The sequence below is a fragment of the Megalopta genalis genome, chromosome 12 (assembly GCF_051020955.1).
Source record: "Megalopta genalis isolate 19385.01 chromosome 12, iyMegGena1_principal, whole genome shotgun sequence".
NCBI classification, from domain to species: domain Eukaryota; kingdom Metazoa; phylum Arthropoda; class Insecta; order Hymenoptera; family Halictidae; genus Megalopta; species Megalopta genalis.
This window is the reverse complement of record NC_135024.1, coordinates 9,278,288-9,295,913: the sequence shown is the minus strand read 5'-3', so window position 1 is coordinate 9,295,913 and position 17,626 is coordinate 9,278,288. Positions and strand designations below refer to the sequence as shown.

Genomic DNA, 17,626 nt, shown 5'->3' with positions numbered 1-17,626 from the left:
CAGGAACCTGATACGGTCTGATCGATAAAGGGTCCATGTTGTTGCATGACCACCAGTATACCACCAAATACGTGGAGGGAGGGTTATGTAGTCGGTTAAGTAACTTTATTGGCACCGCCAGCCGAAAAAACAATTACTGCTCTGTTATACGAGAAACGTATTTTTTTGTTTGTTTCAGGTTCTTCTTTCTTTATCACTTCTCCTTCTACGCTTATCATTATCGGTTCAACGGTCAATACAGCAGTTTGGCGCTTATCACATCCTGGCTGTTTATACAGGTAAGATCTTTTTTTCATAAAAATATGCTTTCATGCTTGTTGCTTTCCTTAGTGCATTTGATTCGTTATAGTCGTTGTATTTATATCCTTATTATTTGCTAACGTACCACGCCGGTCGAGATGATCATTTTTTAAATTAAATTGTTATAATTACGAAGATACTTTTGCAGCGAATAGTTGAATACATTTTTTAATTCAAGCACTTTCGACTCACTGAAATTATTAAAGGAGGACAGAAATTTCTATCCGACTTCTTTTTGTTGCAATTGTCCGTGATAATATTTATTTCGTATAAAGATTCGCAGTTTATTTATTTATAACAAAAATAGCGAGGGTGGGTTTTGAAAATAGATTTTTACGATAATATATTATATTTTTCTAATTTTACTAGGATCCATAAAACATAAGGATGTTTAGAAAGTACTTGGTATCGTGCAACTTAACTTTTGAAGTTTCATTTGATTAAAGAAAATGTTTCAATTTTATGCAATTTTTAAGATTGATGGCATGTCAGTCAAAGTTTGAAACTGATAGAACTGACTGTGGAAAGGCCTGACTTTGTGTAGACGGTTCCAGATTCTAATTTGGACAATTATATTAGATGCTGTATTCTCTTCAGTGTACGTAGTCACGAAACACTAGACATGGAGAAATATTTGTTGTTTATTTATTGGCATTTATTTATTAATTCATTATTAGAAAATTATTCACGAAGTTCTAGGGAAGTAGAGTCGTACTACTTTAAACGTATTTTTCCCCGAAACAACATTTTTAGAACAAATGTATGAATTGTTCGCGGAATCGATGAACATGTCCGATACCTCCACCTGTAACAAGTATTTTTCGCAGTTAGCTGTTATTTATTTGCATAATTTGTTTTCGTGCAACGGTCAACGGTCTAACGCATTCCCGGCTTACATTTTATTAAAAACTTTTAACAAGTATCCGGAGCGCACTCAACAACACCAGATTGATTGTCAGAAAAAAAGATGAAAAAGTTTTATTCACTGTTCGTGCGATATAATACAATGACATAAAAATTTGTCGAGTTAAATATCAACCGCAAATTAAGTTACATTTTATCTGTTGTATCTTTCATTTGATATTAGAACAAAATAAACTTTTAATAGTGCAAGATTTAATAGCAGAACTATTGTTTTAATAGTAAACTTTATTTATTCAATTAAATCAACAGTTATGCCGACCCTTGACGATGCTAATGGAAATTAATTTTTTTCTATTGTTATCGCATACTACTATAAAGCCATAAAATTCTACGTATTCCGAGAGAAAACAAGTTCATCGATTCCGCGAACAATTCATACGTTTATTCTAAAAATGTTGTTTCGGGAAAAATATGTTTAAAGTGGTACGATTTTACTTCCTTGGAACTTCGTCAATAACTTTCTAATAATGTGAATACATATAAATTATAAATTTATATGTATATTATATCAATATATAATAATATATTATATTATATTAATTATTAACATATATATAAATTATTAATATAATATTGTTATATTAATTATTATAAATATCCAGGACTTTGGACAGATTAATAAACGTCAACAAGAAATCGATTTCTTAAATCGACACACGCATAAATAGAATAAAACCTGTATAATCCAGATTTAACATAGCTCTCATAGCTCTAATAACTCAGCAAAAAGATTAATATCTAAGTTCAGAAAAATAATTTGACATTTTTCCCATTATTTTCTAAGACTAAAGTTGTTATTTTCCAAAACAATTGTTTAAGATTATTTCTACCGATCCTTTGTACATACCTATCTCCGCCAAATTAATTGCATAATCAATACAAAAAGGAACAATCATTGAATGAACTGAGAAAAAGTGATTTAGGGTTTAACAATGTTTCGTGCACAGGTAATGATAATTATTCATCTCAGAAATTGAAGATATGCATGTTATATTTCCACAATTTATATTAACCAGTTTGTACTTACCTCACTTCACGCCAAATCAACTGCAAACCAGTAAAAATATTTCAAGAATTTTGAAATCCTGTTGTATCATCTGGAGTTCGTTAAAATGCTTAAGAACGAAAAGAAATCTCTGGATAGTTTCAGTATCTTGCAATCGATGCAGGCAAATTTTATTTTCCGCAAAGTTCCAAGGATATCGCATGATTAATAATTTTTCTACAATTCTGCCTAGTGGATTCGCTTAAAATATGAGAGAACGGGCGCATCTTACGACGAGCCTCTTTCGTGCAACCGTAATGTTCTCGACGTCATCGCGAGAGTTGGGAGAAAAATAATGTTGACGCTGTTTTCCCGCACGCTCCGTTTACCAAATCTTCTTTTCCGCGAACCCGCGACAATTCCTTAATAACGCACATTATCGCGTTTCCGTTTGACGACAAATGGGACTGTTTAATACCGTCATCGTGGCATAAAAACGCGGACACTCGGTTCGCTTGGAAGAGCGAGGGACTGGTCTCCGGCGTAAGCGTGTACTCTTGGATAAAATGTTTCGGGATTAAGACGCGGACGGTCGTTCGCGGATGGCGAAATAATTGTGCGTCGCGCGAGCACTCCGACGGGAATAGAAAAGTTTCCGCGAGAACGTTTGCTCGTTCGCGCTGAGAACGGGCATTAATCAGAAATACTTTGCGACCTACTTGGGGAACACTCGAGAGCCCGGAATAAATATGTTCGGCCGGAAGTTAGGTGCGGCGCGTGCTGCCCGACACTTATCAAAGAACTCTATCCTCAAACAATGGCCGCGCGTTTCGAAATTATGTCACGAAGGTAGTTCTTCCCTCCGGTTCTCCCTTTCGCCCTTTCTTTCTTTCTCTCTTTCCCCCCTTTTTTTCTGCCCTCTTCTTGCTCTTTCGTCCGCGGTCGACCGATCGGTCATTTCTGACATCGATCGCGAGGAATTTCTCAAGGGGGCCGCAAATGTGTTTGTCTTTCAAATTGCCTGGATCCGGATGTTCGGAGTCACTGCGTGAAAATATGTTTACCCGACCGGCCAACTCGTTCGATTGAACGTTCCGGGAAGTCGAATCGAATCGATAGCCTGCGAACATTGTGACTTACGCCTCCTTGCCCCACTCACCTCTTGATCGTTCTTCGATTTTTGTGCAGCAACGATTTCTTCGCAAAATGGGACTAATGTTCTCCAGCGAGTTTCTCTTAGTGCGATGCTCATCTTCTTTGATATTGCGCGTGTCGTTAGTGTAGGACGAAGGTTTGGGATTAAGCAGCCGAGCTTTTGTAGGAAATTAATTTAATGGGGCACGTGAACTGTGCAATTAGGAAAAAAGGAGAAACGATGTACGAAATCGTTGGAAATAATGGATTTAATATTTTATGTATTTATGACAGAAATGCGTTGGTCAAATAGAAAACAGGAGAAACATTTGAACAATTTAAGGGTATTGTTACATTAATTTCAACTTATTACAGTTATTTGAAGAGAAAAAGTATTTCCATCTGACTTATGTCTCCTGTAATTAATGTAGACAATTTTTATTTGATAAAGATCCGCTGTCCACTGATTGCAAACATTCTTTTAATTTACACGCAATAAACAATGTATTATACATATTGTACAATACACAGTAGCTTTCTAAGATATGATACAATTAGTCTAATTATGAAACTTTGCTATTAGACACTACGATGATATAATATCAAATAAGTGTTTGGTATATCCTTCTATGAATTATATATATATATGTGTGTACCGTAAAGAGATATTTAAGAGATTTATTTAAGAGATACTAAAGATTTTTATTTAAGAGATATTAAAGAGATAATTTAGCTTTTTAAAAGGTTCTTATAGAATGTTCTCAAGGTTCGAAAATCGAAGGAATTAATTGAAGTTAGACAAGAATGATAAAATAAATGTTAAAAAAAATAACCGTAATTTTATCTCATTTTGTTCACTATTTTGCAACGTTACTTCTACGCAATTTTGAATGAAAACCATTATACTTTCACGAAACTGTTGTTTAAAACAGAACAGAAGTACCAAACAAGATTTAGTAATATTTATTTTAAAAAATCAGTAGAAGCTAATGGCCTTGCACTATTCTTAACGAGAAGTTCCTAAAATGTAACACAAAATGTTGCGAATTCTTCATGACGAGTATACTCGTCCAAAACAGTCAACTTGTTAAGAAAGATGTATGCTTAGATATTCGTTATTAAATTAAATATGTTATAAAAGTGTTGTGTTTAAACAAAATATGAAGAAAATCAGACAAGTATAATTACAGTAAGTTAGACAGTTTTCAGACAGATTGCAACAGCTAACTGATTTTTCAGTTTAAGCGAACGTACAACATGATCTTTCATTACGGGAAACACAATAAACTCGATGGTCCAATGTTTAACGAAGTATTTAATTTATACTTTTGTATTTCCGGCTACAAATCCGCAATTGTTCTGTTGTTTTAATTATTAGGTAGTACGGCCTGTTCGCGTATTTCACACGGATTCCCACGAATACGTACACCGTGAATATTTCTTCTCTGCGCACAACAGTCCAATCTGTTATTCATTCGTATCTTTTATCGGCTAATTAGCCGTTCCATTACACTTTAATGGTATTCAATTTTTCCACGCAAAATATGTACGGTACGTATCGAACGCAATTAACGCATCGGCTGCCTATTGTAACGCCATTATAATAATAACTGTTAATACGCTCGTCGCGATGATCTAATTACGATTCATTGGATTATCAAGGTACGCTATCGAATCAGATTACCCGGCTTATAATTGACGCGTTGGAAAGTCCATTTTTTCTTCACGAATAGTCTGAGACGTATTGCGCGCGTCAAATTTTACAACATTTTTTGGATTTTCAGTTTTTACCAACAGACTTCGCGAAATTTATGATTACTTTTCGTTGAGAAAAGTATTATTCACTAATACCTTTACTCGATAAATAGAAGGCTAAAGATAAATAGAAAGATAAATAAAAGGTATTCTATAATAGGATAGACAAATTAAATTACTATATTTGATCCTTTTTCGACGTCGTTTATATTAAAATTATACGATTTTCGAAAAAGCTTTTTCTCTTTTCATTTTGTTTTATGATTTATGCACTTCTGACAAAAATTAGTAGACAGAGAAAACATTTGCAGAAGTAGAAATCACTGACCTATTGTTTTCTGCTGGCTGAAATTATTGATAAAATAAATGAATGTACTTCCTACATCATGCAATGATGCAGATAATTTTTATTTTCCATAGAAATCTGTAGTCTATAGTTATTAGCAACCAAAATAAAATATAATCGATGAGATCATTTTAATTGCGACATAAAGGCTCTTTATTTCCTTCGTAACAAGTCATTTTTCATAAATAACATTTAATCCTTGCTTACACGTAAGAAAGAATTGAAATTATTATCAGCGAATCATAGATTTATTTAAAAGAAATCAATCATATAAATTGTGAAATAGAATATTATGAGACTATATATTATTGTATACATTCAATTTCTGAAATAAACATTTCAGCAGTTTAAATACCTAGAATAAAATTAAAATTTCTTATGCAATTGTAAGTAGACTAACGATTTTATGCATTTATAGTAAAAATAAGTAGCTGCAATTTAAAATAGTTGAAATATTAAAAGAATCGAGAAGTTACACTGTATTATTTATGCTCTACTATAATTATTCGAAAATGAAAAATCTCTGCAAGTAACTGCGATGCAACTGATGTAGACAATTTTCATTTTGCACAATGTTGGATTTGTCAACGTATCTCAGATAGAGAATTGTCTTAAAAGTGACAATTGTCTTAAAAGTGTCTTGAAAGTGACATAAGTCACTTTGTTTTTAAGTCGATATATTTAAGGGTTTGCACGTTTAAAAATATGGATGCTAACTTTCGAGAAGATTTACTTGTATTTGTTATCTCAGGATACTGATACTTTTCTCAGTATAAATAATTTCGTATAAACATTAAAAAATCACCACTTTTCATTACGGTAAAGTGACTTATGCCACTTTCAAAATAAACGGCTCAATTTTACCTATGGAATTAATTAACAGCTGATCTTATCTTATCGCTGCGACTTCTTTTGCGTTATCTCTTCTTCAACGCGTAAAGACCAAACCGGTTCAATTTTTGGAAATAAAAACAGGATTTTCGCAGCACTCCCTCAATTTTATTAGTCGCTTAAATCGTTACGCAGTGGCTGTCCAATTAACCGTGTAGGAATTTGATCGGTGCTAGATTAATGGACAACGTGATAATATTACGTAACGTGTGATTTCCTTGTCCCATCTAACTGGAATGGAATGCAATAAAGAATAACCTGGACGGGACATTAACGGCGGTGACAAGTTCGAACATTTCGCATAATACAAAAGGGATATCGAAATCAACTTGCTGCCAAGTGGATTCGCCGAGACAATATGATATAATTAAAAGACATCCAGAAACGGATCCGATACAATGGAGTTACAAATTGAATGGTATTTATGCTCGCCCAATGAAATCCTTGGTCGGCATTATTCCCATCGATTCACCTGTCATGTGCATTGTCCCAGCTGCGTTTATGTAACTTAAGTTTAAGCGATGCCAGGTCCACGACGGTAAAAGCAACAGCTACCCGACTGCTCTTCATTCGCTACCGTTACTATCAATAACAGGACTTCCACCGGTAGCCGATGGAAATCCTTCGTTACACACCCCGTTCGTTCCATCATGCTGAATTTTAAAACTAGGCTGGAACTGGTTCCCACGTAAATTAGATTGTTATCAATTTCTATTCAGTCGATTCAGTCGACAACACTTTGATTGACGGAACAATTTGCTCAGATTTGAAAATTAATGTTTACGTTAATCTGTTATATCACCCGAATTTTATTTATTTATTTGTTCATAAACAGATTGAATTCTTCGTCATAATGAAATACGGAGAACAAATTTGTACAAGGCCGCCGCAAAGTGGCCTGAAAATTCGCTTTATGCGAGCAAAATTATTTTAGCGTTGTTTCAAGGTTTTTCATTTTTCATATCAGCTGGAATATTATAAAATTTAGAATATAAATATTAGAATACTGATTATAAAATACAAACATTAGAATATAAATTATAAAAATACAGGCGATCAGCATTTTGTATGAACAAAATTATTTTTGCAACTTCTTATACTCTAATTTGGAAAATCAATCCAATCATCGGAAATGTTTGGAAAATCGTGTTTTTTTTAAATTTCAATTAATTGTCACGAACTGGATAGCCGAATAAGAATATTTATACATTGAGTCTAAGTTGACCCGAGCCACATCGTCCGAGTATTAAATAGAACATGAATAAAATGTCAGGAAATCTGATAGAAATTGCGGAAAACATTAGACATAACGTATGGAACGCAACACAAATCAGAGAGCGCTTCAAACTAGTCAATTGTTAAAAGCAATTTCGTAACAAATCGCTGGAACGATGAATTCGTAACCGGTAAGAACTCCGACATTTCGCGTGACATGATCCTAAATGTGATTTCGTCGTGGAACGGTGTCGGTGTCCGAATCGAGCATCCCATTCGCCTCAGTTGTATTCAATAACCGGAAAATACGGTAACCCATCCCGGGTATCGCGAATTTTGACAATATTCCTCGCCGGGCAAATTAAGTTAACCCGGTCCCTGGCCCAGTTACGATTAACATCTGCCGATAGTTAAACGTGGCTCGTTAACAAGCGCAGCCAGCCAGCCAAGCGGCGATCGACAATTATTTCGCGGGAATGAGTTTACGAATAGAGCGGCCCGCTGGAAAATTCGAAAACCCGGAGGGCAACAAGACACGACTGGCTAAACCGGATCGTTTTGATTCCTGCCACGGTCGCCCCCCTCTCTCACCCTTTCTCTCTCTCTCTCTCTCTCTCTCTCTCTCTCTCGCTATTCTCTCCCTCTTTCTCTCTCTTCCCCTCTATCTCTCGCTCTTTCTCTCATTTTCTCTGTATTTTTCACTCTTCCTCTATCTTTCCATCCCTCACCATTTTTCACTCTATCTTTTGCTTGTTTTCTCTTTTTCTCTCTATTTTTCGTTCTTTCTCTAATTTTCTCTCTCTCCATTTTTCACTTTGTCTTCTGTTCGTTCTCTTATAGTCTCTCTATTTTCCGTTCTTTCTCTATCTTTCCATCTCTCACAATTTTTCACTCTATCCTTTGCTTGTTTTCTCTTTTTCTCTCTATTTTTCGTTCTTTAATTTTATATCTCTCTCCATTTTTCACTCTATCTTCTGTTCGTTCTTCTATATTCTCTCTATTTTTCGTTTTTTCTCTATCTTTCCATCTAATTTTTCACTCTATCTTTTGCTTGTTTTCTCTTTTTCTCTCTATTTTTCGTTCTTTCTCTAATTTTCTATCTCTCACCATTCTTCACTCTATCTTTTGCTTGTTTTCTATTTCTCTCTCTATTTTTCGTTCTTTCTCTAATTTTCTATCTCTCTCCATTTTTCACTCTATCTTCTGTTCGTTCTTCTATATTCTATCTATTTTTCGTTCTTTCTCTAATTTTCTATCTCTCTCCATTTTTCACTCTATCTTCTGTTCGTTCTTCTATATTCTCTCCATTTTTCGTTCTTTCTCTATCTTTCCATCTCTCACCATTTTTCACTCTATCTTTTGCTTGTTTTCTCTTTTTCTCTCTATTTTTCGTTCTTTCTCTTATTTTCTCTCCATTTTTTGTTCTTTCTCTATCTTTCCATCTCTTCATTTTTCACTCTATCTTCGGCTCTTTTTCTCTTTTCCTTTCTCCTCTCTATCTTTCTCAGTCTCGTTCTCCCTCTGTCCCGCTTCCTCATTTGCATTCTATTTTTTACTCCTTCCCTCTCTATCTTTCGCTCTTTCTTTCTCACTCCCTCGTTCTCTCTCATTCTCTTTTACACTCTCTTCCGTTCTTTCTCTCTCTTTTCACTCTATCTTTTCTCACTTCTAACCGTTGTTTTATCAGCGAATATGGAGTTCTTGCAGTATATTTTATTTATGTTGTCTTCTATCACCTTAAGGAGAGTGTATTTATAGTACGGTTATTATTATTATTTTTATTATTGTTAGTGTGTTGTTTATGTACGTTGTTTCCTATTATCTTAGGGAGAGTATATTTATTGTACGGTTATTATTATTATTTTTATTATTGTTATTATTATTCTCGCTTTCTTCCTTTATCTCTTTTATTCACTTTCTCTCTCTCTCTCTTTCTCTCTGCCTGTCACTCTCTATCTTTTTCTAGTGGCCATCGCTGCTCTCTATTCCGCGTCCCTTTTCCGTATGGTCAGAGTTCAGGCGATTAGCCCCGCGGCGTGATTATATGCCGGCCGATATCGATGTCATCGGCGTTGATTATCCAGCAAACGAAAATCCGATTTCCTCGGTAACTTGTTTCGTCGTAGCCATCATTTTAACCCGGCTACCGTTTCCTTTTTCAACGGCCGACGGACTCATCGCCGGTCCTCGTCCTCCCTGTCGCCGTCCTCTATTTCTGTTGGCCTCGTCCCCCAACCCCCGAGGAGATCCGACTCCTCTGATCCACCCGCGGTCCCGAGGAGAGTCGTCTTCTTTTTCTGAAACGATGCAGATTCGTTCCGGTATACCCGACGAATCACCGTGGATACCATTTCCTTCATGTCGACGACAGGTGCTCGGTCTCGAGATATCTATTTTCCATATTCAGCCTCTCTCCGTTCACTCTTTCTTCCTTTCTTTCTTGCTGCCGTTTTCACCGTCCGCGCTCGAGCCATCGGTTTGCGCGTTTCATTTCGACGTTGTTTTATTATTATTTTCCCCTCCTGTTCCGCGTCTTCTTCCTTTTCTCTTTCTCTTTTTTCGGACATATCTCCGAACTGGACTCTTCTCTGGCCGTTGACGCTCGCGACGCGAGCCGTCGCTGGATTTCTACTTCGTTCCAGTATCGATTTCGAACACGTGCGTACTGTTGCGGATCCCTGGACAATATTGGTTAACAGTTTCGCCGGCACACCGCAAGCTCAAAAATTTCGCGATATTAACCCTTTGCAGTCGGAGCAATTTTAACTCGAAATCGAAAACAGTTTTTCCGACCTATTTCTATTTTATACAACTTGATGCGTTTGATACGTATGAAATTAAATTTTCGCGACTCGTGCAACGGTTACGCTTTTAACAGTTGTTTTTGAATGTAAAGAAATTTGATACTGTTAAATTTATTTTGAAACGCGATACAACAATTTTTGGTAAAGTTTGTAAACTTTTTAGTAACATTAAAATTTAATAGTTACGTTGTGTGACGTGAATTACTCTTTCAACGATCTTGCATTTTGCGGATTCTAATGATATTAGGAATATATAATAGTTCAGCGTAAAAATTAATTGTCAAATATGAGCAAATTATTCCGTCACCCAAATATTGACGATGCGACGAAAATGTGACTCGGTATGCTTAGGATTGTGTCATTTTATTTATTCTATTTTTCTAATATATTGTTTAAGGTACTACTTCCGCACACGCTAGTTTTAAATAATATCATAAGAATCGTTTACTTGTATTAAGTTGGATTAAATTACGATTTTTAATTTCGATCTTTGTGCAAAATAAAAATTATCCGTACCAATTATACGAGATTGGTGTCAGATTACGATTTAATCCTTTTTTAAATAATTTCAACAAGTTGAGTAATAGCATTAAATTTATTTAATAGTATTAATTACGAAACCTCCGCTTATTTTAATTTGTCCACACTTTTAAATTGCTCCCACTCGCTTGTGTCATAAATGCATAAAGTCCGCAGCATAATTGTGAATATACGCTATACGTGACTACTAAAATTCGAAATTTACAAAATGCATGTATAATTTGAAATGTGTTTATTGAAATAACGTTAGTCAATTTGGTCAGTGTAGCGAATGGAATAAATTGCCTACCGTGAAAATTAAAATAAATTGTCCACGAATTTAGAAAACAAAACTTCCTAACGCAGGATGTAAAACTAAACATCCGCTAATTAAGTAACTTAATGTATAAAATAAGATCAAACATCCACTAATTGTCTTAATAACTGTATAAAATAAAATCAAACATCCATTAATTATCTTACCGATCATAGAAAATAAAATGAAGCATTCACTAGTTAAATAACTTAATGTATAGAATAAAATCAGACATCCAATTATCTTAAATGTATAAAATAAAATGAAACTCGCTAATTATTTTAACGATTATAGAAAATAAAATGAAACATCCACTAATTATCTTACCTAATATAGAGAATAACATGAAACACCTATTAATTATTTTACCTAACAATGGAAAGTAAAATAAGACTAACTGACTCAGTTAATCTCACTAATTATCTCAATTAATGCAGAAAAAAATGGAACATCCACGAATTTTCTTGGGAACTGGAAATATAATAAAACAATGAAATTGTATGCGCGTCTACACCCGTTGATTAGTTGTGCAATTAGAATGTCGATAGAGGCACGGTTGTTTTAGCCTTGTTTCAACAATTTCCGAAATTTCTTTGTTCGCCGCGCGGCGAGAGGGAAATTATTCATACCCCACATGTGCGTGTAGACCGTTTGCAACTACGGTGAATAAGGGTATTGGGATCGGCGGCGTGTTCGGTAGCAAATCGAAGAGGGAGAAGGAAAGTCAGATTGCCGCGTGGGTTTCCGAAGGGTGCGAAGAGAACGAGAGAAACGGTATAGAACAAATTTGGTGGATTTCCATATAAATTTGCTGGCCACGAGCGACATACACGCCGTTCGTGGAAACAAGTGATATCGTCGAGGTTATATGTGTATATACACCGGCACCGGCTTTGTGTAACGCCTTCGACGGCAGTTGCGGCGCCGCTGTTATTAGATCTATCAATAAGCAATCCTATGTTTGTTTTAACAAACTGCAATTTCCAACAATCTCTCCGTTGTTTTCTTGCGGAAAATTTTTAGAGATCTGCGGCTGTCCGGTGCGACCGGATTGACCAGTCTTTCCATAAAAATCGGAATACTCGCCATCGATGTTTAATTGTTGTTAGGTATTTGTGAAATGGAAAATAAATAATTCAAATTTTAGAGATTTTAGTACTAGTCGCTGTTTCATCATCTGATATTTTCTCGTTCGGCATTTTCGGATTCACTCGTGTTGATCTGCAAATCAAAAATTCTTGATTGCATTGACTTCACTTTTTCATCTGTATACGGAACAACTTTTTACAAATTGGACCGAAGGATGCGAAGTTTTTCGAGTTATTCGAGGGACTAGTTTACTGGACGATCTCTATACTTTCTGCGAAAAGTACAAAGAATGATGTTCTTTCAACTTTCTTCAAAATAAATAGAAACGTTTTTTAGCTTCGAAATTAGCAGTATATTCTAGTTAACGATTTCGTTGAGAAAACTTAAAAAATATGTTTTCATTGTTGAAAGTATTATTGCTCTTACCTCACGATAAACATATATCTTACATAATAATGAAGTATAGTTGATATGACGTAATACTAAATGAAAACCTCAACTTTTTTGGTTCCGTGACTTAGGCCACTGCCATGGTCAACGAGTTAGAATCAGAGTGGCGTAAGTCCCATTTTCGAAAATTTTAACTTGTATTTTAAAACGTAATCTATTCATTCGGTAATGTTAAAAAAAACAAGTGAAATAAATTATAAAGTTACTATAAATTAACTTAACTCTAAATTATCTTAACAATGTTGATCAGCAAATAATACACATGTTATATTATAATATATTATAATATAATATTATATATTATATAAATATATAAAATTATAAAATTAATAAAATTATATATTATAATATATTATAATATATATTACATATTATATATTATTATATATTATATATATTATAATATTATATATTATAATATATTATAATATAATATAACCATAATACTCATTGTTTCTCACTCATATGTCACTTCATCGATAATCGAAATACAAGATCGGTATTAAACAATGTAATTAACGAACGATCCCGATTCTGTTCTGGTTTCAGCACTCGATGGTGTACTTCTTTCACCATTACGAGCTACCTGTGATCCTGCAACAGGCGCAGTTGCAGAACCTTGTCTTCCACAACAACCGGCAGTCCAGCAGGATTCAATGGGCAGAAAGGGTGAGCTTTATGGAGACCACCAGGGTGAGCTCCAGGACGATCTCCAGGTCGAATTCCAGAACAAGCCCGACACTGGTGAACGGTGCGACTGCAGCGGAATCTTCAGAAACGCAGGAAACATTGGACACCAGGGTGTCCGACACAGCAGGAGAAGCATCTTCGTCGAGTCCGACACCAATTCAGTCGGACTCCGGCTCATCTGAAGTTCAACAGGAGCAGCAAGCCAGAAGTACGGAAGAAACTTCCGTAGCAAGTACGGAGCAAAACAACGAAGGTATGACGGAATTATTCGTATATTGAGTCGGTGAAAAAGTGCGTGCTCGATTTCAATAGGTATCGCTAAAGTATTGAGTTATTAATTCTGATTAAATCGCGGATTTTATGCATTTGTGACAAAAACGAGTGGCTCGAATACAAAATAGAATGAACATTTAGAACTTAAAAATACTGTTTAAAAAAACAAATGAATATTTCTATACCTTCTGTATTTTGCTGCATATGCAGAAAATTTTTATTTTGCATAAAAATACGCAGTCTAATAATGATGCTATTCTCTATTCAGTAAATTCAATTTTAATGTTTAATATATCGGAAAAAAATTGTTTTCTGTAAATTGGCAACACTTTAAGTCGATTTGTATGTAAAACCAAAATTGTGTCTAAGTTGATTGTCTTTCTTCCTTTCATAATCGCAATAAATTAAAAGTAATGTAACAATATTCTTAAATTCTTTCAATGGCTTTATGTTTTGCATTTGTTCGTTTCATTTTTGTTATAAATGCGTACAAATCAACAATCATGCGTACAAAATCATAAAATTTAAAGTAAAACGAGACTTGTTACATTTATAGAATTTTAGAACATTAGAAAATAGGTTCTAATTATGATTTTATATGTGTTAGCACATGTATTTCAAGCATGCGATCTTGTTTTAAACATTTTTGAATGCATATACAAATATATACAAACGGTATAAACTTTTAACAGTATCAACTGTGGGGAAGGTTTCGAGAAACTGTTTAATAGTGATCGATTCCGGACCACTTTTGTACAAAAGGTTATCGAATTGTTAATAACATAAAAAGTAAATTTTATTTGGAAAGAAATTTCCAGGAAACTTAATATTGTTAGCACGATTTTTCAGACATGTCTGATGACATAGTAATGATTATTTAGTAATCACTGAAATCGGACACAAACATATACAGTGACTCAATATTAGTATTATGTCATCCCATAAGTTTATTATCTCACTTCATTGAATTGTACTATCCAAATTGCTTGTGAACTGTTTGTTGCACAGAAAAATGGTTCACCGAAAAGTTTTTACGATATCAATAATTATTTCACTTTTCCTCCAAATATGGAGGTCGCATTGAGTTTTTTAATTGCAATAGATAAAATTGAATTCTACAGTTGAATAGGGTGTAGTAAATTGAGTAAAAATCTATTACAATGTTTAACTATAAAAATCTGTAATTACGGAGACATTCTCTACTTGATTTTTTTTATAGGTATTGTATGATAGATATATAATTATTAATAATTATATAGATATAGATAATAATTATATAGATACACAGGGTGTCCCAGGTTTTAATGTTCAAACTTTGTTAGTGTATTCTATGGCACAAGGTAAGAAAAAAATGTTATGCAAACATAGGTCATATAGAGCTTTATTAAGAAGTTATAACAAAAATTCAGAATAGGAATAGTATGCCGTGTGTTTATGTAAGCTGTGTTTATTAATACATTTCGAAATGTGTATTAATAACCGTTGTTGACAATACATGATTGACATCGATCGAAGATCTTGTTTTATTTTTTATTTTTTTTTTTAGTTGATTACTATTCCTATTCTGAATTTTTGTTATAACTTCTTAATAAAGCTCTATATGACCTATGTTTGCATAACATTTTTTTCTTACTTTGTGCCATAGAATATACTGACAAAGTTTGAACATTAAAACCTGGGACACCCTGTATAATAATTTGTTCAGATTTTAAACATTAAAGGATGATCATTTTATATCAAAGAAGACAGCAATGTACTCCTTTATATTCTCGAATATAATAAAGATGAAAGAACATAGACCCGATTGGTTGTTAAGTAGTTAGACTAGCTGTTTACTTTATTTCTCGGGGAATTGAATCGCGCGATAACCTGATGGCTGTTCGACGTTTCTCGAGGTTTAACAATCTGTCAGTATTTAATAAAGCGAGTAAAATGCCTCGCTAATTACCAAGTTTACGATCGATACCGGTTAAACGAGTTTCACTGGATAGACATCTTTGCGAATACTGACAGAAAAATTCAATGTTACGTTTGTAAAACGACGTTGATGTATTCGCCACTTCGTATAACAAAAGTGCGTGTAGTGATTGTCGCGTTCGTTCGCACCTTTAAAAGCGAAAGAATGAAATACTGAAATACGAAAGAGATGATTAAACCTTCGACACCGATTTCATCTTCGGTTGACTTCGGAGATAGGTTTTTCTGAATTATAATACATCAGGTTTCAGATTTCATTGAACACAACTAGATTTCACATTTTCTATATAACGATTATTTCTCAAGAAATCATTAATTTCATGTAGCATTTCTACATGAAAAGTACAAATTCTGCAAGACTATTTTTCATTTATCACAGCTTGAAATAATTAACTTAATAATTACTAGTTACCGAAATATCGCTGAAATATCGTACCTTCCGAAAATATTATAATTGTCAAGAGAGAAATTGTTGAATGTAGAATTATTTTTAACGAATTCTGACAGGGCGAATTAATGCTCGTGATAATTATTTTTGTAGACGAGCTTCTCCTTTTAACAAAATCTCTTATCTCTGATCAGAAGTGATTTTGGTCACCTGATTATTCGATTCGTTTCATTTCGAAATTATTAGCGCAAACGTGAACGTTATTTCTCGCAATTTTCTTGTTTCGTTCGGAATACAAAGCTGCGTGCGAATTTTCGAAGAGCCATATTTTACGTTAATCTAATTGAAAGTAACATTTTCCCCGTCGAAGCAAAAATGCCCTTTTAACGTTTTCCACGGCCGGTTTTGTTTCGGATTCCATCACAACGAGCCGAATCGGTTGAATCATTTTACAACGTCGATTGTGCACTTTGTAGATCTTGTAACGCCAACACTCGTCAGACTAACGCGTTCGCGTATTGTTTGGCATACGATACCTTTGGATCGCCTTTCCGCGCCCATTGTCGAACTGCCAACGATTATTTTCGCCGGTTTTAATTTCAAATACCCTTGCATTCGACGATCCGCGCTATCGGTAATCCTTTTAACGATGGAAACTGATATGTCAAAGGATTTAGAGAATTTAAAGTGGTGGTCTGACCTCAATTTAGAGTGATTGTCACCCGAAACCACGGCTCATCCGAGTGACTGTTTATCCGCCAGACATTTACACACTTGAATTATTGGAAAAGAAATGTCCCAGCTTGTCCCGAAAATATCGTTCGAGAACGTTTCTATGAGATTCCATTTCGTTCGAAGTTATTTGAATTACTTCAGTTGAAAATCGCATTCACATCGGACTCCCATTAGCGATCATTAGATCGCGGATCTTTATCCACAGGATGGCTACTGAATGACCGAACGATATGAAACGAAAACAACACTCACAAGCACGTGTTCTTTTTACTTTTTTTTTATTATATTATTTGTAAATATAATTAATGGATACTTTTCAGTATTACACTCCGTGACAAAAAATCGCGCACTTCAAAATTAACGTGATCTTTATTTATTTAACATTACCGTCAAGGTTTTGCGTTTATATAAACTTGCAAAATACCGCTACAAACACACACACAAATGAAATAGAATTGAATTTCGCATATTCTTTTCGTCGATGTACCCGTCGCGCACTCTTGAAACCGTTTTTACTAATTTTAACATTCTAGCTATCAATTTTTCCATTATATCTGAAGAAATATTCTCCCATTCGGCTTCTAATATTCACGGAAGTGCGAGATAAGGAAACCTCGACGAACAACCGCACGCGGGGCGACATAGTGCAATCTTAATCCGCCGCTTAAACTTTTAATTACTTAAAGGACTTAAATAATTAAATCACTCAATTTAATACCACCATGTCACGGGGTATATGTATATCTGAAACAGAGTTTGCCGACATACATCGTTTTGCAGCGTTAGTTCATATTGTATATCACTTTTTCATTAAAAGTGGTAAGTGTCCACGTAC

At 34.5% G+C, this 17,626-nt stretch overlaps 1 protein-coding gene across 4 annotated transcripts in view; it reads left to right on the top strand.

Moving 5' to 3' along the window:
- LOC117219113 (membralin) overlaps positions 1 to 17,626 on the top strand; it is a 158,790-nt gene that overhangs the window by 131,667 nt on the left and 9,497 nt on the right. For all 4 annotated transcript variants that reach the window (XM_033468011.2, XM_033468010.2, XM_033468009.2 and 1 more), the window contains exons 11-12: positions 179 to 278; positions 13,278 to 13,671. In XM_033468011.2, coding sequence (XP_033323902.2) covers positions 179 to 278; positions 13,278 to 13,671 — 494 coding nt within the window. The remainder of the gene's footprint in view (positions 1 to 178; positions 279 to 13,277; positions 13,672 to 17,626) is intronic.